General features: G+C 43.8%; 1 protein-coding gene and 1 pseudogene across 1 annotated transcript; both read left to right on the top strand.

The window, feature by feature from the left end:
• Positions 1 to 6,100: 6,100 nt before the first annotated feature.
• LOC123366661 (trace amine-associated receptor 2-like) lies at positions 6,101 to 7,090 on the top strand. Its single transcript, XM_045010306.1, has one exon. The coding sequence runs from the start codon at positions 6,161 to 6,163 to the stop codon at positions 7,088 to 7,090; it is 930 nt and encodes a 309-aa protein (XP_044866241.1). The 5' UTR covers positions 6,101 to 6,160.
• Positions 7,091 to 8,427: 1,337 nt separating this feature from the next.
• On the top strand, positions 8,428 to 23,840 carry LOC123366660 (annotated as a pseudogene).
• Positions 23,841 to 24,790: the final 950 nt, after the last annotated feature.

Genomic DNA, 24,790 nt, shown 5'->3' with positions numbered 1-24,790 from the left:
TGGTGGGGCATTGCCTTCAGAGCTGGGTGCCCAGCCAACAGCCACAGCTCTCTGGTCACCCAGCTCTGAAGCCAGTGCAGAAATAAGGGCGGCAATACTGCAATCCCCAGAAAATAACCTTGTGACCCTCCTGCAACTCTCCTTTGGGTCAGGACCCCCAATTTGAGAAACACTGGTCTTCTCTGTGAAATCTGTATAGTATAGAGTAAAAGCACACAAAAGCCCCGATTTCACAGGTGGAGACCAGATTTCATGGTCCGTGATGTGTTTTTCATGACCATGGATTTGGTAGGGTCCTACACATAGGTAAGGGCAGGAACAGTGAGGACACAGTGATGTGGGTTGGGCTTTGCTGTGCGGATGCTCAAACCGGGGTGCCAATCACCCAGGTAAACTGTGCAGTGTAGATATAAGCTTAATGATGCTCTTCAGGACAGAAGTGAGGAACAATAGTGGAGTCAATGCAGCTCCTTTCATGAGCACTGAATTCACGTTTGTTTTTAAAATTATAGAACTTAATATCATTGTAATTGGTTGGCAGTGTTTGCTAGTTGGTGTTGATCTTACTGGGAAAAGATTAGGTGGTTGCTGATTCCTTGAGGCAAATGGCTTGTTACCCCATCTGGTTATAATGGAAGTTGGAGTGGCTCTTTAGATGAAGAGGATGCAGGGTGTGGGCTGAATGGTCCATATGGGGGAGTAGTAGGAGCAGTCAAGCAGGAGAGGGAATATTTGAGCTGATCTTTATGTTGTATTTTCCTTAATTTTTGGTGTTAATAAAACAACTTGAGGAAGAGAGTGAGTTTCAACAATATATAGTATTGTTAGAACAGCACTTGTTCACATAGGTGGAACTCATTGCCAGGGGATGAAGGCTAAAACTATAAAAGGGTTAAAAAAATTAAATAAGTTCATGGAGGATAGGTCCATCAATGGCTATTAGCCAAGATGGTCAGAGACGCAACCCCATGCTCTGAGTATCACTAAACCTCTGACTGCCAGAAGTTGGGACTGGATGACAGAGGGTGGATTACTTGATATTTGCCCTGTTTTGTTCATTCTCTCTGAAGTATCTGGCAAGGGCCATTGTCGGAAGACAGGATACTGGGCTAGATGGACCATTGGTCTGACCCAATATGACCATTCTTATGTTCTTATATTCTAATGATTGAATTTACTCAGTAATCAGTATAGTTCTCTCTGAACAATTATTAAGAATAACATGAAAACAGCAAGATACCACAAAGGTGAAATTATTAGGAAATAATTAAAGTAATTAAGCAGTACACTATGTCGGGGTGGAAGTAATTACTGCACATAATTACTTCCCTAAGCACTACAAGGCCTCCAGTTCCTGCCATATGATTAAGCCACAATAACTACACGTGGGTGTTTTCTGCCTTATCAATTGAAATTAAGTTTTATATTTAACTAGTTTCATTTCATATATTTAATTTCCCTTATTGTCATTGTTAAAACATTTCAGCCTTAAGTTTCTTCAAAACACTGAAATATGCAGTCTGTTCCTATTTGCCATTCCATGCTGAACGGGAAACAAATTCTGAGGCACAGGACCTACTGTTCTCAAAGTGCAGCATGTTTTTACAGATTTTTTTAGTTATTTCTTTATGGTTTGTAACTCCAAAATAGACTATAATCACATCTGTTTTCCATATTGATGGATATTTTACATGTTTGTTTTAATAAAAAGTAATATGTACAAGGCTTGCAATCTTGTTTGACTATTTAAGAAAAAATTTCCAGATGTATCTGATCAAGTTCAGACATTTGTCTCCAAAATAGCTGACTTCCCTCCAAGATAAAATATTCCTAGTCACATTACCATTTAATTTTGCTTTCATTTGCTGTTCTTTGGAGTTAGCAAGTGATATGGTGTCAGATAATTCTTATGATTTTTATGTATTTTTCCAACATAATGTTGGAAAATGTTTCCTTGTTTATCTTTAGTGCAGTTTCCCTATAGGTGAGCTCCTTTAAATGTTCTTAACTTTAAAATTAGTGGCCTGATTTTCTTCAAACTTTGCTTGTCCACTATATCTCACTAAAACTTAAAAGTCAAGCCAAGTTCGAAGATTGTGTGCATGTTTAATTCTGCGAGCAAGTTGATGATAAAAGGTCAGGGAGGTGTCATTTGAGTTGTAAAAATCTACAGAATCATCATTTCAATGGTATCATCCTCTGCAGCCTGGCAGGGGGAACTCGCTGCCCACCCTGGCTCCCAGCTTCCTCTGGTTGGTGGAAATTGTGCTGATATAGTGTCCTTTCTCCGGGGAACATAATGATATCAATCATGATAAACCTAGAACAATTATGTAGGTATATATATTTGAGAAAATATATATTTAAAAATCTGCATGTTTTAAATTATAATTTAACACAGGCACATCAAACATGCAGCCCTCACAATGTTAAATTGTGGCCCTTGACTGACAGCACTATGTTATCAGTTAATACACAGAACGTGATACCTGATCTATTTTTTTAATGTTACAGATTACTATAAATTGAAGGAGTGCTTCAAGCTGTTTTGTCATCATCGGCAAAAAAGAAGCAGTTCAGGGATATTGATTATCAGGTTTGGTTATTATGCCAAAATAGTTATAATGAGCACTGGTTAAGAAGTCAGCATTCAGCCAAAAATTGCTGGAATCCATCGGCAAAAGGTATGCACATAGTTACATAATGTACATTTCATAACATAAATACAATCCCAAAGTAATTTATTACAAAATCCTTATTTTTACTTTGGTCTTGATAATTTTTAGGCATCAATGGAGGAGTTATAGTGTACCAAGCTAGTGAGTAGCTGAAGCTTTGGAGAATACCACCGTGGAGGATCTGATTAAACACAATGCTATAAGAAGTGCACCAATAACCTTAATTTGGCAAGGCTGGAGAAGAAGCATATTAAGCAGCAGGAAAAACTTGAAGCAGCCAGAGAACCTGACAACCCCAGAACACGATAACATTTTGAATGGAACATTAAGCATGACTGGTATGACTTCCACAGAAATAACCAAGCATTATCTAGACAAATTAGGTGCTGTTAAATGCCAAGACGGGGCAATTTTAAAGCTACAGCTTACTCACACTGGCAACCCATTTGCATATGATTGATCTCATGATGAAAGCAGCCTTCAGTGATGAGATAGCTAAAGATGTAAGTCAAATGGATACTTTGGGTCATGACTTATATGAAACCTTCAAAACCCAATAATTATCCAAGAATCCATCAGTCTATGGGCTCCAATCAAGAAGAGCAGACTAAAGCTGTGCTCAAATACAAAAAAGAAAATAAGGATGAAGGTTGCAGGGACTGTTACAGAGCTAATCACAGACAGATTATTGTGTGCTCATCTCCTGGTCCTGTCCAGATCTCAGCATGAAGTTGACACTTTGGGAAAGGATGAGTTCTCCGTGGTACCATGACTGATGTTCAGATTTGATGGAACAATGTATATGTGCCAGGCAAAAAGCAAGCTAATGCACAACTTGCACAGTCTTCCTAAGCCAGCACCTACTGACAACGTAGCCATTACCTTATGCCAGCAAAGGCCCTTCATTGTAGTAATCATAGATGTTATGGTTGAGGGACAAACTCTTAACAAACCAGAAACTGTTAACGCTTGCTGAGATTTGGCTGAACACTTCGTTATGAGGCTACAGAAAAAATGCTGGACCTATGACAAAGTCTGCCTGATGTTTGACATGTATTCAGAGGAATCAAGTAAAAAATATCATGGGATACAAGGTGGGGAAAGTGAGAGGGTTTACATCTCATTCAAATGGGCAAGAAGGTAATTTTGTTAGGTTTGTTACGCTCCTGTAGGACTGGTAATTACTCAAATATCCAAAAGAAACAATGTATTATCCACTACACTAGGAAGAGATTGTGCCAGCTACTCCTGACCTCAACTTTTCCTCCGTCTCCTTTCTAGAAGGAAAGAAGGAAGCCCCTTCCATGCTGGCTTTCATCCATTCCAAATCATCAAAACAGCTCTCACAGGTGAGTGTGTCGGTGCAGGTGAAGCAGGCACAGACATTGATCCTGTTATGGAGGACAGAACAATCCCTTCAGGGGACCTGGCTTCATTTATCTCTTGTAGCAGCAACCCCCTAATGATCCTTTTGGCTTAAATTCTCTTGAGATCTGACTGTAATGTCATAAAAGTGCAGTAACGTGCATTTCCTGGTTATTCTGGGCAAAGATACCAACGGGCTATACCCTTCAAATTCAACATTAATATTTCACATAAGCTGGATAATAATACAAAAATAAACCTTCAAGAATATATTGATGGTGTTTTCTAGCCTGACGCAGGTAGGGCAGGGTAAAGAAGCGTGAATCTATAGTATTTATTTTAAATCTTGTGTTGCTTATGTGTTTATCTTTTCTTACTTTTAAAACCATATCTACTGGGAGAGAAATAATGGGTCTGAGCTGTTCCCCACATCACATGTTTCTTTACATATAGGCTGACATGGCATAGATATGTTATCTCTTTCTGCTTTTATTTTTTATATAATATAGGATGATCTCTAGCAAAGTATGCAGAAGGGGGAAAGTGGTGAGGCTGTGTTTTCACAAAGAAACTAAGGGCTTGATCCACCTCTTGTTGAAATCAATGGGAGTTTTTCATTCACTTCCATGGGAATGGGATCAGACCCTAACAGAGGGAAGAAAATAGAATTTGCCGTCTTTTGCTGCATAAGCAAGAATCTGCAGTGCAGAAAATAACATGCCATGTTTTTAGATAAAAGGATTGATATAATATTAAAATAATAACCCTTTGCAGATGGTGGACAGATATTGTATTTACATCCTCCTCAGCATTCACTTGGTTGACAGCCTTCAGATTTCTTCAGGGATAAAACGGAAAGCTTACAAATAGTACAAATAAGAGAGAATACAAACTTTATTATTAGCTTGTTATATACATTTTGTTCAAAGTAACTTTCTGAAATGGCTAATACACAGGGTTTGATTCGCCTCTCACTTATACTGGTGTAAATGAAGAGAAACTCCATTTCAATCAGCAGTGTTACAACAGTGCAAAACTGGTGTTTATGAGGAGAAAATAAAGCTAGGGATATTTGTTGTGATATGCTTTCTTGTTTTTACAACCAATTTTAGTTACAAATGTTCATGGGGGGGACTTTATCATCCATAGCATGTGAGCTTAGCATCAGCAGGAGTAGCTAAAAGACAGAGAGTGGATTTTTGAATTTGTGACACTTGTAAGATCAGTATTTGTGGAGTGTAACTCATTACCTGACTTCTCAAAGGACTCCAGGGAAGTGTGAGCTGGGCACAAAACTCCCCTTACTGAACAGGCTTGCTCTGAAGTAGTCAATTTGTTAAAAATAGCAGCTCTCAAACTGTGGTTTGTGCAAAGCAGTGATCAGTTCCATGTAGTAGGAGGCAAGGAGAAGAAATAGTCCATGTGGAAGAATTCATTTTACAAAGTGGCCCAGAGAATGAAAAAAATGGAGACCCAGCTAAATAGAAGTGAAAATTCCAGACCAAGCACAAAAAACATCCTGACCATGATAACTGTAATTCTTTGCTTCCCTACCTCCTTTTTGAATGTTTGGCATTAGTTAAAACAGCTGATTTTGACATCTGTAGAAAATAAATAGCTTTTTAAAATGTGGAACTTAAGTAATAGATTGCGAAAAGAAATGTCATACTAATAGTCAAATTAATGATGTGAAAAAATATGTACTTTTAACATTTTTATTTAAAAACATTTTTGTAAATGATATTCATCATCATTTCCAGTGTCAACCCATGTAAATTACTTCAGCATCTATCAGAGAAATGGTGGATAAAACCTGGCCCCACTGAAATCAATAAGAGTTTTGTCTTTCACTTCCATGGGACCAGGATTTCATCTGACAACTTTAAACAATGTTTAATGGTTACTTACAATTAACTTTATATTGTATTCTATGTTAGGAGCTGTAGTCCATTGGAAATGCCTGAACATTAAAACTGCACAGAAAAACATCTTAATAGGAAAATATCTGATAAAGGATTATGGCTTTTCCTAATATCTCCAAGCACTGGATTGATTGCTTTGAATTTGGAAATGGATCTTGTCCTGAAACTTTCAGATCACCAGGTATTCGAGGTGCAATGTATTTGTTCATGACTGGAGCCATCTTCATCACCATTTTCGGGAATCTAGCCATAATCATTTCAATCTCCTATTTCAAACAGCTTCACTCTCCAACCAACTTCCTGATCCTCTCCATGGCTGTCACAGACTTTCTTCTGGGATTCACCATTATGCCTTACAGCATGGTCAAATCTGTGGAGAACTGCTGGTACTTTGGGATCACTTTATGCAAAGTCCACTATAGTTTTGATGTGATGCTCTGTGTGACTTCTATCTTTCATCTTTGTTCCATTGCTGTTGATCGCTTTTATGCTATCTGTTACCCACTGCATTATTCTAGCAAAATAACCATCTCTGTGATAAAGCGAATGCTAGCAGTTTGTTGGTCAGTGCCAGTTGCTTTTGCTTTTGGGGTGTCTTTCTCAGAAGTATATGCTTCTCGAATAGAGGGCTATCAGATTTTAGTAGCATGCTCTAGTTTGTGTCATACTGTGTTCAACAAATTATGGGGAACAGTTTTGTTCACAGTTGGCTTCTTTACTCCTGGCTGTGTTATGCTAGGAATTTATGTCAAAATTTTTTTAGTATCCAAAAAGCATGCACGTGTTATGAGCAGCATGCCTGAAAATGCAGATCATGAAAAACCAAATCAACTTTCCAAGAATAAAGACAGGAAGGCTGCTAAGACACTGAGTATAGTCATGGGGGTGTTCCTAATATGCTGGTTTCCATGTTTCATCACAGTTTTAATTGACCCATTTTTAAATTTCTCTCCTCCTAAGCTGTTGCTTGATGCCTTAACATGGTGTGGCTATTTTAATTCTACCTGTAATCCATTAATATATGGTTTTTTCTACCCCTGGTTTCGAAAAGCACTGAGATACATATTAGGTAAAATATTCCAGACACACTTCAATACAGCTAGTCTGTTTCCTGAAAATCAATAATGAGTCTGGTTATAACAAATGAATCCAGTGGTGATTTTCAGTTAAAAAGGGGGCATTGTTTGGTTGAATATTATAGTGTAAAATTAAAGATTCATCTGTCATAATTATTATTGCAGAATGCTATCATCTAATAGTTTTCACTGATTATCTCCCAACAATATAAGTGGCAATACAGAGTGAATGATTACGTTTAAGTAAGCTCTCAGTAGAAAATGTCAGTACATGTCTCTCATAATTCAGTAATATATATATATATATATATATATATATATATAATCCTTTGCAAATATGTCAATCTAAATGAACATTTGCAACCAGAAAATGATGAAGCAGAGCAACACCTTCAACAAAAGAATGGATTGAGCAAAACTGGCACAAGGTGAAAATTTCATGTTAAGTTCTACATGAAACAGATTTATAGATGTGGACGTGGTAACAAAGAGCTATCACCTGACTTACCAAAATAAAAGCCCTACTTATGATGAATAGAGCCCTAGGGAGGCTGCGCAGGAGGCAGCCAATTAGAGAGAGACTGTGTGGAGCAACCAATCAGGGCCAGGCTGGCCCATATAAGAAGGGCTGCAGAGCAGCTTCAGTCACTCCCTGGAGCTTGAGGAAGACTGGCTGTCTTGCAGGCTGAAGGCAGCAAGCCACCTGGGCAGAGCAGTGCTGCAGGCAGAGACCTAGGGAGCTTAAAGGCAACTCCTGGCAGGCTGGAAGGATCTGCAGGCTGAGGCCAGGACAAAGAGGGTGCTAGCAGGACCATCCCTAGCTATTTTGAGGCCCTACACAGCCCCCCTGTGAGGGCGGGCAGGACTCCATGGTGGGGGGGAGCTGGCTTGGGGGACAGGAGGGAACTGCCCCCCAACACTCACCAGATGCATGGCTGGGGCTGGGTCACTGCACTTCCTGTTGCCGGTGAGTGCAAGCCCGGCCCTGCTTCAGTCCTTAGGGGAGTGGGGGTGGGGCTGGGGCAGAGCAGGCGTAGGAAGAGGTGGGGCTGGGGTGGAGCAGAGGTGGGGCTGGGATGGGGGCCATGGGGAAGAGCTCTCCCAGGGCAGGGGCTGGAGCAGCATGCAGCTGTGCGGGGCACCAGGTGCCCCAAATTTCCTGGTGTCCCACCAGCTACATACTTTGTGTACGGGTAAGGATGGCCTTGGGTGCTAGGGGCACGGGGAAGTGGCCCAGGGACATCTACTGAGGAGTGGGATGAGACACAGCAAGTGGTGGCCATCTACAGGGTCCCTGGGCCAGGATCTGGGGTAGTGGGCAGGGCTGGGACTCTCCCCGCCACTGAGGAAGTAGCAGACAACTGGCTGCAGTAGCCACTGGGAGAAATGGCTGGACAGCAAACTGCAATACTGTCCCCTGGAAGGCGGGAAGCACAGAGTGCAGCACAGTCAGAGGGCTGTGTGATGAAAAGGACGCCTGGGTCCAGGAGCAGAAGTGACGGCAGCAAGACATCACCACAGGAGGGCGCACTGGCGAACAGAGCTAATCCCCAGGACAGCCTGCAGGAGGCGCCGCAGTGGTGAGTCTACCCCGTCACACTACTGAAGTCAGTAGAGTTCCATAGAGGCACAGGACTCCACTTCTACAAGTCAGACACAGGATCCAGGCCCAAACAAACAATTGAGTAGATGTGCACAAAATATAAAGAAATATTTTAACCACTACAAACTGTATTTGTCTTTTATTATTGTTTGCAGTGTGTAGTAGCCATGTTAGTCCCAGGATATGAAAGAGACAAGGTGGGTGAGGTAATATCTTTCACTGGACCAACTTCTGTTGGTGGAAGGGAGAAGCTTTCAAGCCTCACAGAGTTGAAGAACTCTGTGAAGTTCCAAACCTTGTCTTTTCCACCACCAGAAGTTGGGCCAATAAAAGTTGTAACCTCACCCACCTTGTCTCATTTTTATTATTGTAATTCTAGTACAGCATTGTAATTCAATTTTCTCTTTATATTACTTGTCTCAGACTTTATCCCCTTAATTTCTATTCTTTCCTTTTGTTTCTTCAGTAAGTGAGCTATCTACATTCTAGTCTAACATGCCATACAAGCAGTGGTGAGCTGGTGGCGGTTCCCACAGGTTCTCAAGAACCGGTTGCTAAAATTAGACCTCCGTGGAGAACCAGTTGTTAAAGGGCCAGGGGGTGGGCAAAGAACTCCGGTCCGTGGGCCGGACCATCCTGTTGCTCCCAGGATTCCCAGCTGGGGAGGCTGAGGCTCCCCGGGCCCCTCCCCCGCTTCCCCCTAGCTGCAGCGTGGCCAGCCGCTGGCACCAGCTGGGCAGCTCAGCTGAGCTTGGGAGTCGTCCTGCTACCGCTTTTTGAGTGCCCCGGCAAGGTGTGTGTGTGTGTGGGGGGGGGTCCTGCTGCAAGCTCCAGGGCTGGCCGGAGGGGAGGGGAGGGAAGGAGGCAAGTGGGGCAATTGGCCCAGGCCCTGCAGGGCCCCCCGGCCCCATGAGTATGTTGCCCCAGCCCCTCCCTTGTACCCCCCCTCCCCTTGAATCAGAACTTTTTATAGGGAACCGGTTGTTAAGATTTTGGCAGCTCATCACTGCATACAAGTGTACAGCTGGGAGCTATAGTAGGAAATATAGGGTGACATTCTGGGGAAATATGGGGAATTTTTCCATGACTTCAAAAGGGTTTCACCCATGTAGTTTACTGAAATATACAGTGTAATCAGTACACACATTTCACTATTTTTTTAAGTTCTGAAATTAAGATGATGATAGAAGAAAAAAGCAATGAATTTCATAATCTTCATTTTAAAGCATAAGTAGAGCCACTGAGTCACACAATGACGCACAGTGGAAGGCAGTGACTGCACCTGCTCCCTTCTCCCTCTCTGCTCAGGATCATGCAAGTTTGTGATATGTCCATCTTCCTCACCTCCCAGTCCCTTCCCACCTCTGTGGCTTCCTTCTCCTTCTCTCTTTTGTCTGGTGTGAAGGTCTCCCATGGTCCCACTATCCTGAACCTCTCAGCTAATCCCCTTGATTCCACCCCCTTTAATCTCCTAACCAACCTAAATTCTTTCCCTCTTGTCTCGCATCATTTTGAAAGAAATTAAACCATTTTTATTGCATTGGAATACTTTTCTTTCATTTTGATTCAATTTAAAATTTTGGTTTGTTTCAATTTCATTTTAAAATGGTTTTCATATTTCTGTTTTTTTTCTCTCTTGTTTTGCCTTTTCCCCTTTATTTGACTGGAGCAGGTAGAGGGAGGGACAGAAAGAAGGGGAAACAAAACAAAAAAAACCCAAAAAACCCACCACCACCAATCCAAAACAATAATGTTTTTAAATCGAAATGAAAATTTTTGACCAATAAAATTTCAAATATAAACATTTTCATGAAAATTTTCATGTAGTCAAAAAAGCCATTTTTCATCATAAAAACTTTAACTGAACATTTTTGATGATCTCTAATAACATTCACCTCTGCTTTCATGCCTCATTTCAGTACTTTAATACAGCTCACAGCACAAGATAAACTTTTTTTGTTAGAAAAAAGGGAGAGAGAAGTTCAATCCCACAGAACAGCATAGCCTTAGGAACTCATAAGAATCACACTAAACACAACTATTAATTCTCCTTCCTTGTATATTGCGTCGTTCCCACTTTGGTTTTCTGTATTTTGCTTGTTTAAACTGGAGGCTGGCTTGGGCAGGGGTCTCTTTGGTACACTTCTGTAAAATACCATGCAGTAATAACAACAATGACCTTCAGGGGAGGCAGCAAGGTCTAACAGATAAAGCATTACCTGGGGACTCAGGACATGTGAGTTCTATTTGCAGCTATGCCACTGTCTACTGTGTGACCTTGGGCAAGTCACTTTGGCCCAGACAGATCCACAAAGGGATTTAGTCACCTCATTTCAGTTTTAGATATCGTTGTGATCCACATAAACCTGCTTGGCTGCCACCTATCCTGCTAGCTGCCTAAATTCACTCAGCACCAACATTTTTGCTATAAAAGGTCCCCTAGGCACATACCTCTGAGCATGAGTACTGCTGCCACGGGCAGGCATCCAGATGCCTGTCTTATGACTAAGCCCCAGTGTGATCCTCAAAGCAGATGAAGAGAGATGGTGCAATGTCTATTTTCTCCATGGGGCCCAATTCATTAGGCATGCTCAGAGCACATCTACTGCCACAGAAATTGGCTGTGAGGGGAAGAGGTGGTAAACTCCCTTATAGCCTTTAGCCTAGTGATTAGGGTATTCACCTCTATGTGGGAGATTCTGGTACAATTCCCCACTCTGCCTGATGAGGAGAAGGGATTTGAACAGGTGGGTGCCCTAAGCACTGGATTATAGAGTGATTATCACTCTGTCTTTAGCCTGACTAACATTTAAAGAAAGAACATAACATAAGAACGGCCGTACTGGGTCAAACCAAAGGTCCATCTAGCCCAGTATCTGTCTACTGACAGTGGCCAATGCCAGGTGCCCCAGAGGGAGTGAACCTAACATGCAATGATCAAGGGTAATGACTCTGGGAAACGTGCAGGTCATAGTGGATGGCTTTGCTGCAATGGGATTCCCTAACTGTGGTGGGGCGATAGATGGAACCCATAGCCCTATCTTGGCACCGGAGCACCAAGGCAGCGAGTACATAAACCGCAAGGGGTACTTCTCGATGGTGCTGCAAGCACTGGTGGATCACAAGGGACGTTTCACCAACATCAACGTGGGATGGCCAGGAAAGGTACATGACGCTTTCATCTTCAGGAACTCTGGTCTGTTTTAAAAGCTGTAGCAAGGGACTTTCTTCCCAAACCAGAAAATAACCATTGGGGATGTTGAAATGCCTATAGTTATCCTTGGGGACCCAGCCTACCCTGTGCATTTGGACGTTTAAAAGCACGCTGGTGCAGTTTACTGACTCGGATAGACCTCAGTGAAACCAATATTCCCATTGTTATTACTTGCTGTGCACTCCACAATATCTGTGAGAGTAAGGGGGAGATGTTTATGGCGGGGTGGGAGGTTGAGGCAAATCACCTGGCTGTTGATTACACACAGTCAGATACCAGGGAGGTTAGCAGAGTACAGGAGGGCGTGGTGCGTATCAGAGAAGGTTTGAAAACCAGTTTCATGACTGGCCAGGCTACGGTGTGAAAGTTCTGTTTGTTTCTCCTTGATGACCCCCCCCTTGGTTCACGCTACTTCCCTGTAAGCCAACCGCCCTCCCCTCCTCGCTTCGATCACCACTTGCAGAGGCAATAAAGTCATTGTTGCTTCACATTCATTCATTCTTTATTAATTCATCACACAAATAGGGGATAACTGACAAGGTAGCCCGGGCGGTGTGAAGGAGGAGGGAAGGACAAAGCCACACTGCACTTTAAAATTTATTGAATGCCAGCTTTCTGTTGCTTGGGCAGTCCTCTGGGGTGGAGTGGTTGGGTGCCCGGAGGCCCCCCCCACCACGTTCTTGGGCATCTGGGTGAGGAGGCTATGGAACTTGGGGAGGAGGGCGGTTGGTTACACAGGGGCTGTAGAGGCAGTCTGTGCTCATGTTGCCTTTCCTGAACCTCAACCATATGCCGGAGCATGTCAGTTTGTTCCTCCATTAGCCTCACCATTGCCTCTTGCCTTCTGTCAGCCTGGGGTACTGGCTATAGGTCCAGGGTGAGAAACGGTTCCTGACTGTCAGGAAAACAGTTTCTCTGCTTCCTTGCTATCTTCAACCTCCTCCTCCTCAACTTCCTCATTCCCCAAATCCGCATCCCTGTTGAGTGCTACTCCATTGATGGAGTCAAAGCACAAGGTTGGGGTAGTGGTGGCTGCACCTTCTAGAATGGCATGCAGCTCATCATAGAAGCAGCATGCTGGGGCTCTCACCCGGGACAGCCGTTTGCCTCTCTGTTTTTTTGGTAGCCTTGCCTCAGCTCCTTAAGTTTCACGTGGCACTGCTGCTGGACCCTGTTATAGCCTCTGTCCTTCATGCCCTTGGAGATTTTTTCAAATGTTTGGGCATTTCATCTTTTGGAACAGAGTTCTGATAGCATGGATTCCTCTCCCCATACAGTGATCAGATCCTGTACCTCCCGTTTGGTTCATGCTGGAGCTCTTTTGCGATTCTGGGACTCCATCGTGGTCACCTCTGCTGATGAGATCTGCATTCACCTGCAGATTGCCATGCTGGCCAAACAGGAAATGAGATTAAAAAGTTCGTAGGCTTTTTCCTGTCTACCTGGCCAGTGCATCTGAGTTGAGAGCGCTGTCCAGAGTGGTCACAATGGAGCACTCTGGGATAGCTCCCGGAGGTCAATAGCGTTGAATTGTGACCACACTACCCCAAATTCGACCCGGCAAGGTTTCAGTGCTAATCCCCTCGTTGTGGGAGGAGTACAGAAATAGATTTTAAGAGCCCTTTAAGTTGAAAAAAAAACGCGTTGTCATGTGGTCAGGTTCAGGGTTAAATCAATGTAACGCTGCTAAATTCGACCTAAACTTGTAGTGTAGACCAGGGCTAAGGAGCTCTTATATGACCCTCATTATCTTTAGTATTACATTCACTTTAACATTTTTAAAAGAAAAAGAGAGGCTTGTCTTTGTACCTAGCACTTAGTGTAAAGAGCGTGTTTCAGTTGCAGAGCAATTCACTATTGTAACTCAATCCTCACACCCTTTTGTGATGTAGGTAAGTGGCCTCATGCCTGTTTTATAGAGGGGGAGACTAAGGGTCGGTCTACACTAGGAAATTAGATCAGTATGGGGTGTATGGGGTGTTCAGGGAGGGGTAGCACCTCTGGTGTAGGGGCATGTCGTGTCCCTTCAGGGCAGCTCGTCCACCTTTGGTCCCCACCTGTCACTCAGCTCTCACCTGTGGCTCCCTGTAGCTGTAGCATGCGCAGCGGCCACACCCCGGGCAACAGCTTCGACAGGCTGGCTAAACCAGGTTGAGGGTAGCCGTCGGGCATAGACCTTCGGTGAGATGGGGCCTTGTCTATCCCGAGCATGTGAAGACAGACTCCGGCAGATTGAGCGGATGAGACCTTTTGGAATAAGACCAACGGTCATGAAGGCGGTTTCTGCAAGCAACGTGGTACGCTAAGAGCACGGCAAGACGCGAAAGACGCCCTGGTCAACCACTGCGCCCAGCCCATCTCCAACCGTCTCGACTTTTGTCCTGCCATTGGAGCAAGATGGAATCTGGGAAGAGAGAGTGAGGCTGACTATGCGCACCTCTCCCTCACTTTAATCCAATTCACGCGCAAGTCTTGACATCCCTCCAATTCCCGTAAACTTTAAAGTCCTGTGGCGATGGGCGAGCGACGAAGCAGCAGGTGTGGATACACTGGAAGCTGTAGCCGTGGACCTCACACAGGCGGCTCAGGTCTAATGGTCGTCTTCTTGCTGACCGAAGCAACAGCTGGATTCGGCGTCTACCTGAGTGACTGAGCAGCCCTCTTTAGGACTGCACTGCTCACCTCCGTAGTAAGAGGAAGGGGCTAGAAAAGGTGCCCTAAACATTGTTTGCTTCATAGAACCCTGGCCAGCTTACCGCGGCTGGAGGGGATCCCATCTTATGCGGTCGAATAACAAAATTTCAAGCAACAAAACGCAAGGTGACACCACTTATTATTGGTACATGGAATGTACACACGCTTCTAGACAACCCCTCAGCAGATCGACCAGAAAGAAGAACAGCTCTGGTCGCCAGAGAGCTCGCAAGATTTAACATCGATATTGCGGCCCTGTGTGAAACTCGTCTAGCCAACGAAGGTCAGCTCACAGAAACAGGAGGTGGTTACACATTCTTCTGGTGTGGACGTAGCAGTGACGAACGTCGTGAATCTGGAGTTGGCTTTGCGGTTAAGAATCATCTTGTCCGCAAACTTGCCAGTCTTCCCAAGGGCGTGAACGATCGACTCATGACACTGCATCTTCCACTACCGAGAGGAAAGCGAGTTATACTAATCAGCGCTTACGCACCCACAATGACAAATCCGGATGAAGTAAAGGACAAGTTTTATGAAGATCTCGATGCCCTACTTTCATCCGTGAAGCGCACCGACAGGCTGATTCTACTTGGCGATTTTAACGCGAGAGTAGGATCCGATCACTCTGCCTGGGATGGCGTCATTGGAAAAAATGGAATCGGCAAATGCAACAGCAATGGCCTACTACTATTGAAGACATGTGCGGCTCATGATCTGATCATCACCAATACCATCTTCCGCCTGCCCACTCGCAAAAAGACGTCCTGATGCACCCACGTTCCAAGCACTGGCATCTCATTGATTATGTCATCGTGCGGAGGAAAGACAGACAGGATGTAAGGGTGACTAAGGCCATGCCGAGTGCTGACTGTTGGACTGATCATAGACTTATCATCTCTAAATTAAGCCTTCACATCAAGCCAAAGAGACGTCCGCAGGGAAATAAAGCTGTGATGAAAAAGATCAACGTCAGTAAACTGAGGAACACCAACACAGCAGCTTCACTAGTAGAAGATCTCGACAACCAACTCTCAGAGCTGCAATTAGAGGAAAACGTTGAGAGGAACTGGGAACGCTTCCGAAATATTGTGCACTTTTCTGCACTAAAGGTTCTTGGACCCTCACACAGGAAACAGCAGGACTGGTTTGATGAAAACGATTAAGAGATCAAGGCTTTACTTGCTGAAAAGCACCGCCTTCACCGTGCTCATCAGAACGACCCGTCGTCAACAGCTAAGAAAAATGCCTTCAACAACATTCGCAGGACCGTACAGAGCAAGCTTCGTAAGATGCAGGACTCCTGGTTGAGTGCCAAAGCAGATGAAATCCAGAAGTTTGCTGATAGAAACGATGCCAAACGGTTCTACGAAGCCCTTAGATCCTTGTACGGACCTCGGCCTTCAGGGAGTTCCCCTCTACTGGACTTAGATGGCGTAACTCTCATTACTGAGAAGACTCTGATCTTACAGCGTTGGGCTGAGCATTTCCAATCCGTACTGAACCGCCCATCTTCCATCAATAATGAGGCGATTGATAGAATGCCCCAGGCGGATATTAATTACAGCCTGGACGTTCCACCATCAGAGACTGAAATCCTACAGGCCATCAGTCAGCTGTCTAGTGGCAAGGCCTCAGGATCTGATGCGATTCCAGCGGAAATCTATAAGGATGGTGGTGCAATGCTTGTTGACAAACTCACTCAGCTGTTCCAGTCCTTCTGGAATCAAGGGTCCATTCCTCAGGAATTGAAAGACGCGTCCATCGTACACCTCTACAAGAGGAAAGGAAATCGAAAAGTCTGTGATAATCATAGAGGAATATCACTGCTTTCTAGCGCAGGCAAGATCCTTGCACGAGTGTTGCTGAATCACCTGATTGACCACCTGGAACAGGGTTTACTACCCGAGACACAGTGCGGCTTCCGCAAAGAGCGTGGCACTGTGGACATGATCTTCGCAGTTCGTCAGCTCCAAGAGAAGTGTCAAGAGCAGAATCGTGAACTGTATACCATCTTCGTGGATCTTACCAAGGCTTTTGACACTGTCAGTTGCGAAGGTCTGTGGCGCATCATGTCGAAGTTTGGGTGCCCTGACAGATTCATCCTGATGGTACGTCAGTTCCACGACGGCATGACGGCTCGTGTTCTGGACGACGGAGAAGCTTCAGAGGCCTTTCCCGTCACAAACGGCGTCAAGCAAGGGTGTGTGTTGGCACCGACCCTGTTCAGCATAATGTTTTCAGCTATGCTGTCAGATGCCTTTCAGAACAGTTCCTTGGGAATCAGCCTGAGATACAGGACTGATGGGAAACTGTTCAACCTGCGAAGACTCCAGGCTGTCACCAAAGTAAAGGAGACTGTGCTAAGAGATCTTCTTTTTGCTGACGACTGTGCCCTGAATGCTGGATCAGAGCAGGAAATGCAAGCTAGCATGGATAAATTCGCAGCAGCATGCGATAACTTCGGCCTCCTCATCAACATAAAGAAAACCGAAGTGATGCACCAGCCAGCTCCGAAAGCCCAACACCAAGAGCCCACCATCATAGTGAAGGGACAAAAGCTGCAAGCAGTGGACCAATTTACATACCTTGGCAGCACCCTTTCTCGCGCAGTGACAATTGACATCGAGGTCAACTGCAGAATCGCTAAGGCAAGTTCTGCATTTGGCAGACTGTTGACCAACGTGTGGGACCGCCGTGGAATAAGCCTTGCTACAAAGCTTAAAGTCTACCGAGCAGTAGTGCTAACTACCCTGATGTTTGCCAGTGAGACTTGGACTGTATACAGGAGGCACGCTAGGCAACTGAACCACTTCCACATGACTTGCCTCCGCAGACTTCTGAGGATCCGGTGGCAGGATAAGGTGCCAGATACAGAAGTCCTCTCCAGAGCAGGACTGCCATCAATTTATACTCTGCTTATGAAAGCCCAGACACGCTGGGCAGGCCATGTTGTAAGGATGCCAGACCACCGCATCCCCAAACAGCTCTTTTATGGTGAGCTGTCTCAAGGAAAGCGATCGCACGGGGGACAAAAGAAGCGATATAAAGACACACTGAAAGCCTCTCTTAAGTCCCTGGATATTGACATCACCTCCTGGGAAACTCTGGCACAAGACCGATCGACATGGCGTACGCTGATCCATCAAGGCTGCCAGACATCTGAAGCCAGAAGGATAACTATTGCTCAAGAGAAGCGAGCACTCCGTAAAGCCAGAGCTGTAAATGTAGTAACAGTGGTGCCCACACATGTCTGCCCGACATGTGGCAGAACATTTCGTGCCCGTATTGGCCTTATCAGCCACCTGCGGACGCACTGTGGACAGCTCACAACCTGCTAGATGTCAAGGTCTTCTTCGAAAACGATGGACGAACATCATCATAGATCAGTATAATTACATGGCTTAGGAATGTGAAAAATCTACACCCCTGAGTGATGCAGTTAAACTGACCTAAACTCCAGTGTAGACAGCATTAGGTTGGTGGGAGAATTCTCCTGTCAACCTAGCTACCACCTCTCAGGGAGATGGATTACCTATGCCGATGGGCTAGGCAACCTATGGCACGCGTGCCGAAGGCAGCACGCGAGCTGATTTTTAGTGGCACACACACTGCCCAGGTCCTGGCCACTGGTCAGGGGGCTCGGCATTTTAATTTAATTTTAAACATTTAAAATCTTAAACATTTTTAAAAACCTTATTTACTTTACATTCAACAATAGTTTAGTTATATATTATAGACTTATAGAAAGAGCCCTTCTAAAAGTGTTAAAATGTATGACTGGCATGCAAAACCTTAAATCAGAGTGAATAAATGAAGACTCGGCACACCGCTTCTGAAAGGTTGCCAAACCCTGGCATAGGTTGTGTCCTCACTGAAGGGCAACAGCTGTGTTGCTGCAATGTTTTAAGTGTAGACAAGCCCTAAGGCAGAAAGGGTAAGTGATTTATCCAAAGTACAGAAAAAGTCAGTGTTAAGAGTATCAATTAGTACTCAGGCAGTCCTGTCAACCTGTCTTCTGTTCTAACACCAGAAACATGCTATTAGCTTTTATACTACACACTGGAGCATAGGACAAAAATGAAGAACAATTGTTACCGAGTCAAATTTCCCTAGTGGTAATGTCTCTGGACATATTCTGTAGGATAGTGAAAAGCAGGACATGACAACATACAATCAATACTGTGGGAAGCAAAGGAAAAGATGATAAATATTTCCTTCCATTCAAAATGATCAGAAAGGCATTTAAACTGACTAACCACAAATGCACCAAAATTCAAACATTGTGTACTTTTGTTTAGGAGCAAATCTCGTTTAGTTGTTGCCTTTGCTGCAGATCTACTGTGCACTGTGACCAGAAGACAGTAATTACATTTCATAGAAAAAAATCACCATAATTTTAAAGCCAGAGCAGGGAGTAATTACGTTAACAGAAATCATGGCTTCAAAATGATGGCATTGTCTTAAGAGTCACCTCTAATCAAAAGATTGGAGCCATTTAATTGCTGAAGGTAAAAGAAAAAAGTGGAGGAGGCAAAGGAAGAAAAACCAATGCTGAGATCTGGGGAGAGCAGATTAGTACCACCAAGAGTTTTTCCTTTATTTATTTACTAAAGGCCAAGTAGTTCTAGGGTTTTCCCCCCATTTGGCTCCAAATCTCCTGAGATCTGTTTGTAAAGCCATAAAAGCACAGTGTGTTGTATCCATTGGTAATTCCAGGCAGTCACTCTGAGCAATCTGCCCTTAAAATTCAATATTACCCTTTGCACAAGCACGGGAATAAGAAAGTTGTTTTAAAACCAGTGTGTGATCTATCAAGGCTTTCCCTGGACATGGGCAGGTAAGAGGAGGGAAAATGATGTGTGTGTGAAATGCATGACTGGACTCTTGTATTTCCTATATTTGTGTTTTATTTTTAAGAAGAGCTACTGCAACAGAGATTAGAGCACTGTGAGCTACTCACTGAAATCATAATCTTCTACACTGGCAGACCTCCAACCCTTGCTGAGCTCCACTGATTTCTGTGATGCTCTACTGGGGCTCCTGGGTCTACCCACATGGAGCCACTTCAAGGACCAGAGCCTAAGAGTTTATTTCTTTTCTCATTGAAGTTAATGGCGGGGATCCCACTGAGTTCAGTGGTGCAGGATCAGGCTCTAAATGCTGCTTTATATGAAAAGTTGAATTAGGCATGAAAGTGATATCAGCTTCTCCTTGTAGGTCTTATTTTAATGTAGAACATTAGTTTCAAATAGGGAAAGCAGAATGATGTCGGTAGTTTCTCCTAGAGACATTGTTACATGGGAGAAAATAGAATCTACCCGTTGTGTGCTCTCCCCAGACCTGAGTGTCTGCAATTCAGAAATAAAGATTAAGGTAAAATATGAACTATGTGGGCATATGGCACATCCTACTTACACTGTGCATGCTGCCATACCAAGGGTTACAAACGAAGGGCATTCAAGGTGAACTGTGAACCCAAAATAAATCCTTGATATTCTTTACTGCTTCTTTATGATGCCCCTTCTCTGCACTGCCTAGGCTAAAACTGAGTATCCTTTCCTCATTCAGTTGGAAATGAGATTAAAGTCAGTTCTTTCCCAGATGTCAAGTTCCCACAGGGAGGAGAATAACTGATTATATAAATATAAATGTAAAATAAATAGATTGAAGTTCTCCCAATCTCTTGGCTGACCTCTGACCCAGTTCATGAAGTTTTCTTGAAACATCAGGATGGACCAGCAAAGACCACAAGCAACTTTTAAAATAATTTTACTTCATAGTTCACAGTTTAAAATATGTAATGAGAATAAAAACCACAAGCTGTATTAGTAGCTTTTAATATGCTGTCGTCCAGACAAAGGTTCCTCAGCCTATGTGCAAAATGCTGCTTCTAATGATTAGCAACAATTTTATTGTTACCCAAAAAGGCAGATGCCTAAACACATCCAACCTCACCCAATGTGAATGGTACTATTTGAATAGTGGGTGACCCACTGACTTTGATGGGACTACTCATATAGGTTAAGTTATCTACATGCTTAAATGTTGGTAGTATTGTAGTCATAGCTAACAATGCAACAAAATGTTATCAGCTTGTTTCTACCTCATTAATTCTTATTTTCTTATCCTTTAGATGATGCAACTAATCAACTTTTGTCCTAGTTTTCTGATTTATTTCACTCTAATCACTATAAAGGTCTGTACTGAGGACAACTGAAGACTTTGTGACAGACAAAAATGCACCCGATTTCCTGAATATGTTTTCTCTGCAAAACCTTAGTGTGCTGAGAAAACTTGGTCATATTTTCAAAATAAAACTGTATTTCTGTATTTGTGATCAAAATCTGAAATGACTCCTGGGACTGCTGAGGAGGACTGCCTGACTGCTCTAAGAAAATGCCTGGAGAGAATCAACTAGCCTACTACATCCAGTAAAGAGCCTATAACCATGAATGTTTCCAATGGTTGATAAATTACAAGATATATTTTAATCTAATAGTGTCAGTGAAAATCTGGTGACTTTTATGTTAGCGCTTCACTCAGCACATAGGGACCTGGTCTTGTTTGGGATTCAGGGCATTACTGTAATACAAATAATAAATAACTAATCAGTTTATTAAAGCTAATATAAAATAGGGATGAAAAATACATATTTAATTCATTGCTCTTCCATTCCCTCCCTGAATGCTTACTATTTAATCTGTTTAATTTTATCATATTGTTTTACATCAGTTGAGCTCATTAAATAGTTACTGTCAACTAACTGTGTTTTATTCTAATATATGAGCTATATTGCTACAAATATTACAAGTCACATACAAATATTATTGTCTCACCATATTAGCTAAAAGATTGTTTCTCCTAAAACAACCAAGAACTTTATTGATTGCTCCAATTTTGAAAATGGATCTTGTCCTGAAATGTCCAGGTAGTCAGGTGTTCGAGGTGCAGTGTATTTGTTCATGAATAGAGCCACCCTCATCACCATCTTTGGAAATCTTGCCACAATCATTTCAGTCTCCTATTTCAAACAGCTTTGGTCTCCAACCAACTTCTTGATTCTGTCCATGGCTATTACAGACTTTCTTGTGGGATTCAACATTATGTCCTACAGTAGGGGTGGGCAAACCTTTTGGCCCAAGTGCCACATCAGGGTTCGAAGCTGTATGGAGGGCCAGGTAGGGAAGGCTGTGCCTCCCCAAACAGCCTGGGCCCCACCCCCTCCCACTTCCCATCCCCTGACTGCCCCCTCCCAGTACCCCTGACCTAAATCGCCCCCCCCCCGGATCCCACCTCATATCCAACCCCCCTGCTCCCTGTCCCCTGGGACCTCCTTCCCCTTATCCAACCTCCCCGCCACCGCTGCCCCCTTATCAGGCTGCTCAGAATAGCAGGCGCTCACAGCCCTGCCGCACAGCGGCGTGGCTGAGGGGGAGGAGGGACAGCAGGGAAGGGCCAGGGGCTAGCCTCCTTGGCTAGGAGCTCAGGGGCCAGGCAGGACAGTCCTGCGGGCCAGATGTGGCCCATGGGCCGTAGTTTGCCCACCTCTGCCCTACAGCATGATCATATCTGTGGAGAACTGCTGGTATTTTGGGATCACCTTCTGCAAACTCCACTATAGTTTTAATCTGATGCTCTGTTTAGTTTCCATCTTCCATCTTCATTCCATTGCTGTTGATCGCTTTTATGCTATCTGTTTGTAATGGTTTTGGGACTCACCACCTGATGCCTCCTGCTGGCTGTCTCTGGGAATTAGCTCTGTCCAGTGGAGTGCCCCTTCCTGGTGGTGTCCCATCCATCGTCCCGCCCTCGGTTGGCGTGTGGACCCACATTGCTCCCAACTCGCGGTGTCCTCTTCAGGACCACTGCCCTACGGTAGTGCCCCTTAGTCCATCCACACACCCTTCCGGGGGGGTGGGGAGTTGATCAGCAGTCCTACACCCCAGACACCATGTCCAACCACACCTTCTGAGTCTAGTCCCTCTTGTCAGGGATCTGGCATAGTCTATAATGGCCGCTCCCTACGGCCAAGGGCTGAGTGTCCTGCAAGGGGGGGACCCAGGCCCGCCCTCTACTTTGGATCCTGGCCAAGGGACCCTCTGGCGGCAGCCATCCTGCCCTCCTTCTCTCCCTCGTTATAATGGTCGCTCCCTACAGCCAATGGCTGGGTGTATTGCAAGGGGGGAAGGAAGGAACCCAGGCCCGCCCCCTACTCTAGATCCCGGCCCAGGAACCCTCTGGCAGCAGCCCTCCTGCCCTCCTTCTCTCCCTCGTCTGTCTGCTTCCCTGGGCCGCTTCTCCTACGGCCCCTTGCACCCGCTAGGCCCTTCCCTTCAGGGCTGGCAGCCTGGCAGGCTACGAGCTAGACCTCCCTTTTGCTCCCCGAGCCTGGCCAGCACTGCGCTGTCCGTGATGCTAGTCTCCTGCCTTTGGAGATTAATCTTCCCCTCTTAGAGGCCTGGGACAGACTGCCTGCTCTCTTCCTGGGCAACCTTCTTATAGGGCTGAGCCTGGCCCTGATTGGCTGTCTCCAAACTGGGCCCTGATTGGCTCACAATAAGGCCTTCTTTAATTGGCTCCCTGTCTATGCAGATGTCCTGGCTTGTTGCAGCCCATACTCTCAGGGAGTGGGGCAGTCCACCCCACTACACTGTTACCCACTGCATTATTCTAGCAAAATAACTTTTCCTGTGATAAGGCAATTGCTAGCAGTTTATTGGACAGTGCTAGCTGCTTTTGCTTTTGGGATTATTTTTTCAGAAGCATATGTTTCTGGACTACAAGGCTAAGATTTTAGTAGCATGCTCTAGTTTGTATCCTATTGTGTTCAACAAATTATGGGGAACCATTTTGTTTACAGTAGATTTGTTTGCTCCCGGCTGAGTCATGATAGGAATATATGCAATTTTTTTTTGTAATATCCAAAAAGCATGCGCGTGTTGTGAACAACATGCCTGATGATGCAAACAATGATGTTAGAAGTCAACTTTCCAAGAAAAAGGACAGAAAGGCTGCTACGACTTTGAGTGTAGTTATGGGGATATTCCTAATATGCTGGTTTGCATGTTTCTTTACATTCTTAATTGACCCATTTTTAAATTTCACTACTACTTTAGCTTTGTTTGATGCTTTAAACTGGTTTGGTTACTTCAACTCTACCTGCAATTCATTAATATATGACTTTTTTATTCATGGTTTCAAAAAGCATTGAAATATATCTTAAGAGGTAAAATATTCAATCCACAGTCTCGTACAACTAATCTTTCTGATAAAAATCAACTACAATAGAATATCTGAAATTGAAAACAAGATCCAATAGCAAAAACAAAAAAAATCCTTATGAATGACTAGATACTCATTGTTCAGTATACGTGGTCTTCAGGATGCAATATACAGAACACTTTCACCAAACACTTTCACCAAGCACTTTATTTAAAAAAAATACCTTATATTTTATCTTGATTTTAATTTATTCTTTTTTTATATACCCCTTTTCTAGGGTAGTATTTACTTTCTTACTATGGAATATTGAATACATGTCTTTTTAAACGTATGGTTTCAGAAATCATTTGAATATTAGGTAAAATATTTAATCCACGTTCCTGTATGTGTACAGCTAATCTGTTTTCTGAGGCACACTATAACTGGCTTCTTAGAGCAAACGTAACTGATACTTTAACTGTGTAACTCTCTGTCCTCCTCTAGTAGCTGGACCATGTGTAGATGTTTGAGTCTGCTATTGCTGCCAAGCAAACAGATCTGGTGTGAAATTCTGGCCCCGCTAAAATCAATGGGAACTTTGCAGCTGAATTCTCTGGAGGCAGAATTTGAACCCAGTTCTTTTAGCTCAGACAATTGAAGCTGATACTTTCTGGACTGAAGGCATGTATTCAGTCCTCACAGATGACCCACTCAGACATGTTGTTATCCAATGGTAATATTTAGTTAATAGAAGCCTCCATTATATTCATGGTAACATATATTGTAGATCTAGATTTAAATTTGACATTAACAATTTAATATAGTGTAAATGCATTGCATTCTGACTGCTAAACTACAGCATACTTACTTATTTACTGATTTTTTATATTTTTAGTGATCTCTTATTGCTTCAGTACCAATACATTTCTTTGCTGAATTTTTAACACAGGTGGCATGAATAATATCCATTTGAATCTCAGAAGGGGTGGGCTTAAAACCCAAAATGTCAATTGCTTCCTCAAAAGCAGATGGGACTG

Source organism: Mauremys mutica, chromosome 3 (genome assembly GCF_020497125.1).
Source record: "Mauremys mutica isolate MM-2020 ecotype Southern chromosome 3, ASM2049712v1, whole genome shotgun sequence".
Lineage (NCBI taxonomy): Eukaryota > Metazoa > Chordata > Testudines > Geoemydidae > Mauremys > Mauremys mutica.
This window is presented reverse-complemented; position numbering and strand designations above follow the sequence as displayed.

Coding starts and splice junctions, on each gene's coding strand:
- LOC123366661 (XM_045010306.1), top strand. CDS start 6,161: ATGTATTTGTTCATGACTGGAGCCATCTTCATCACCATTTTCGGGAAT.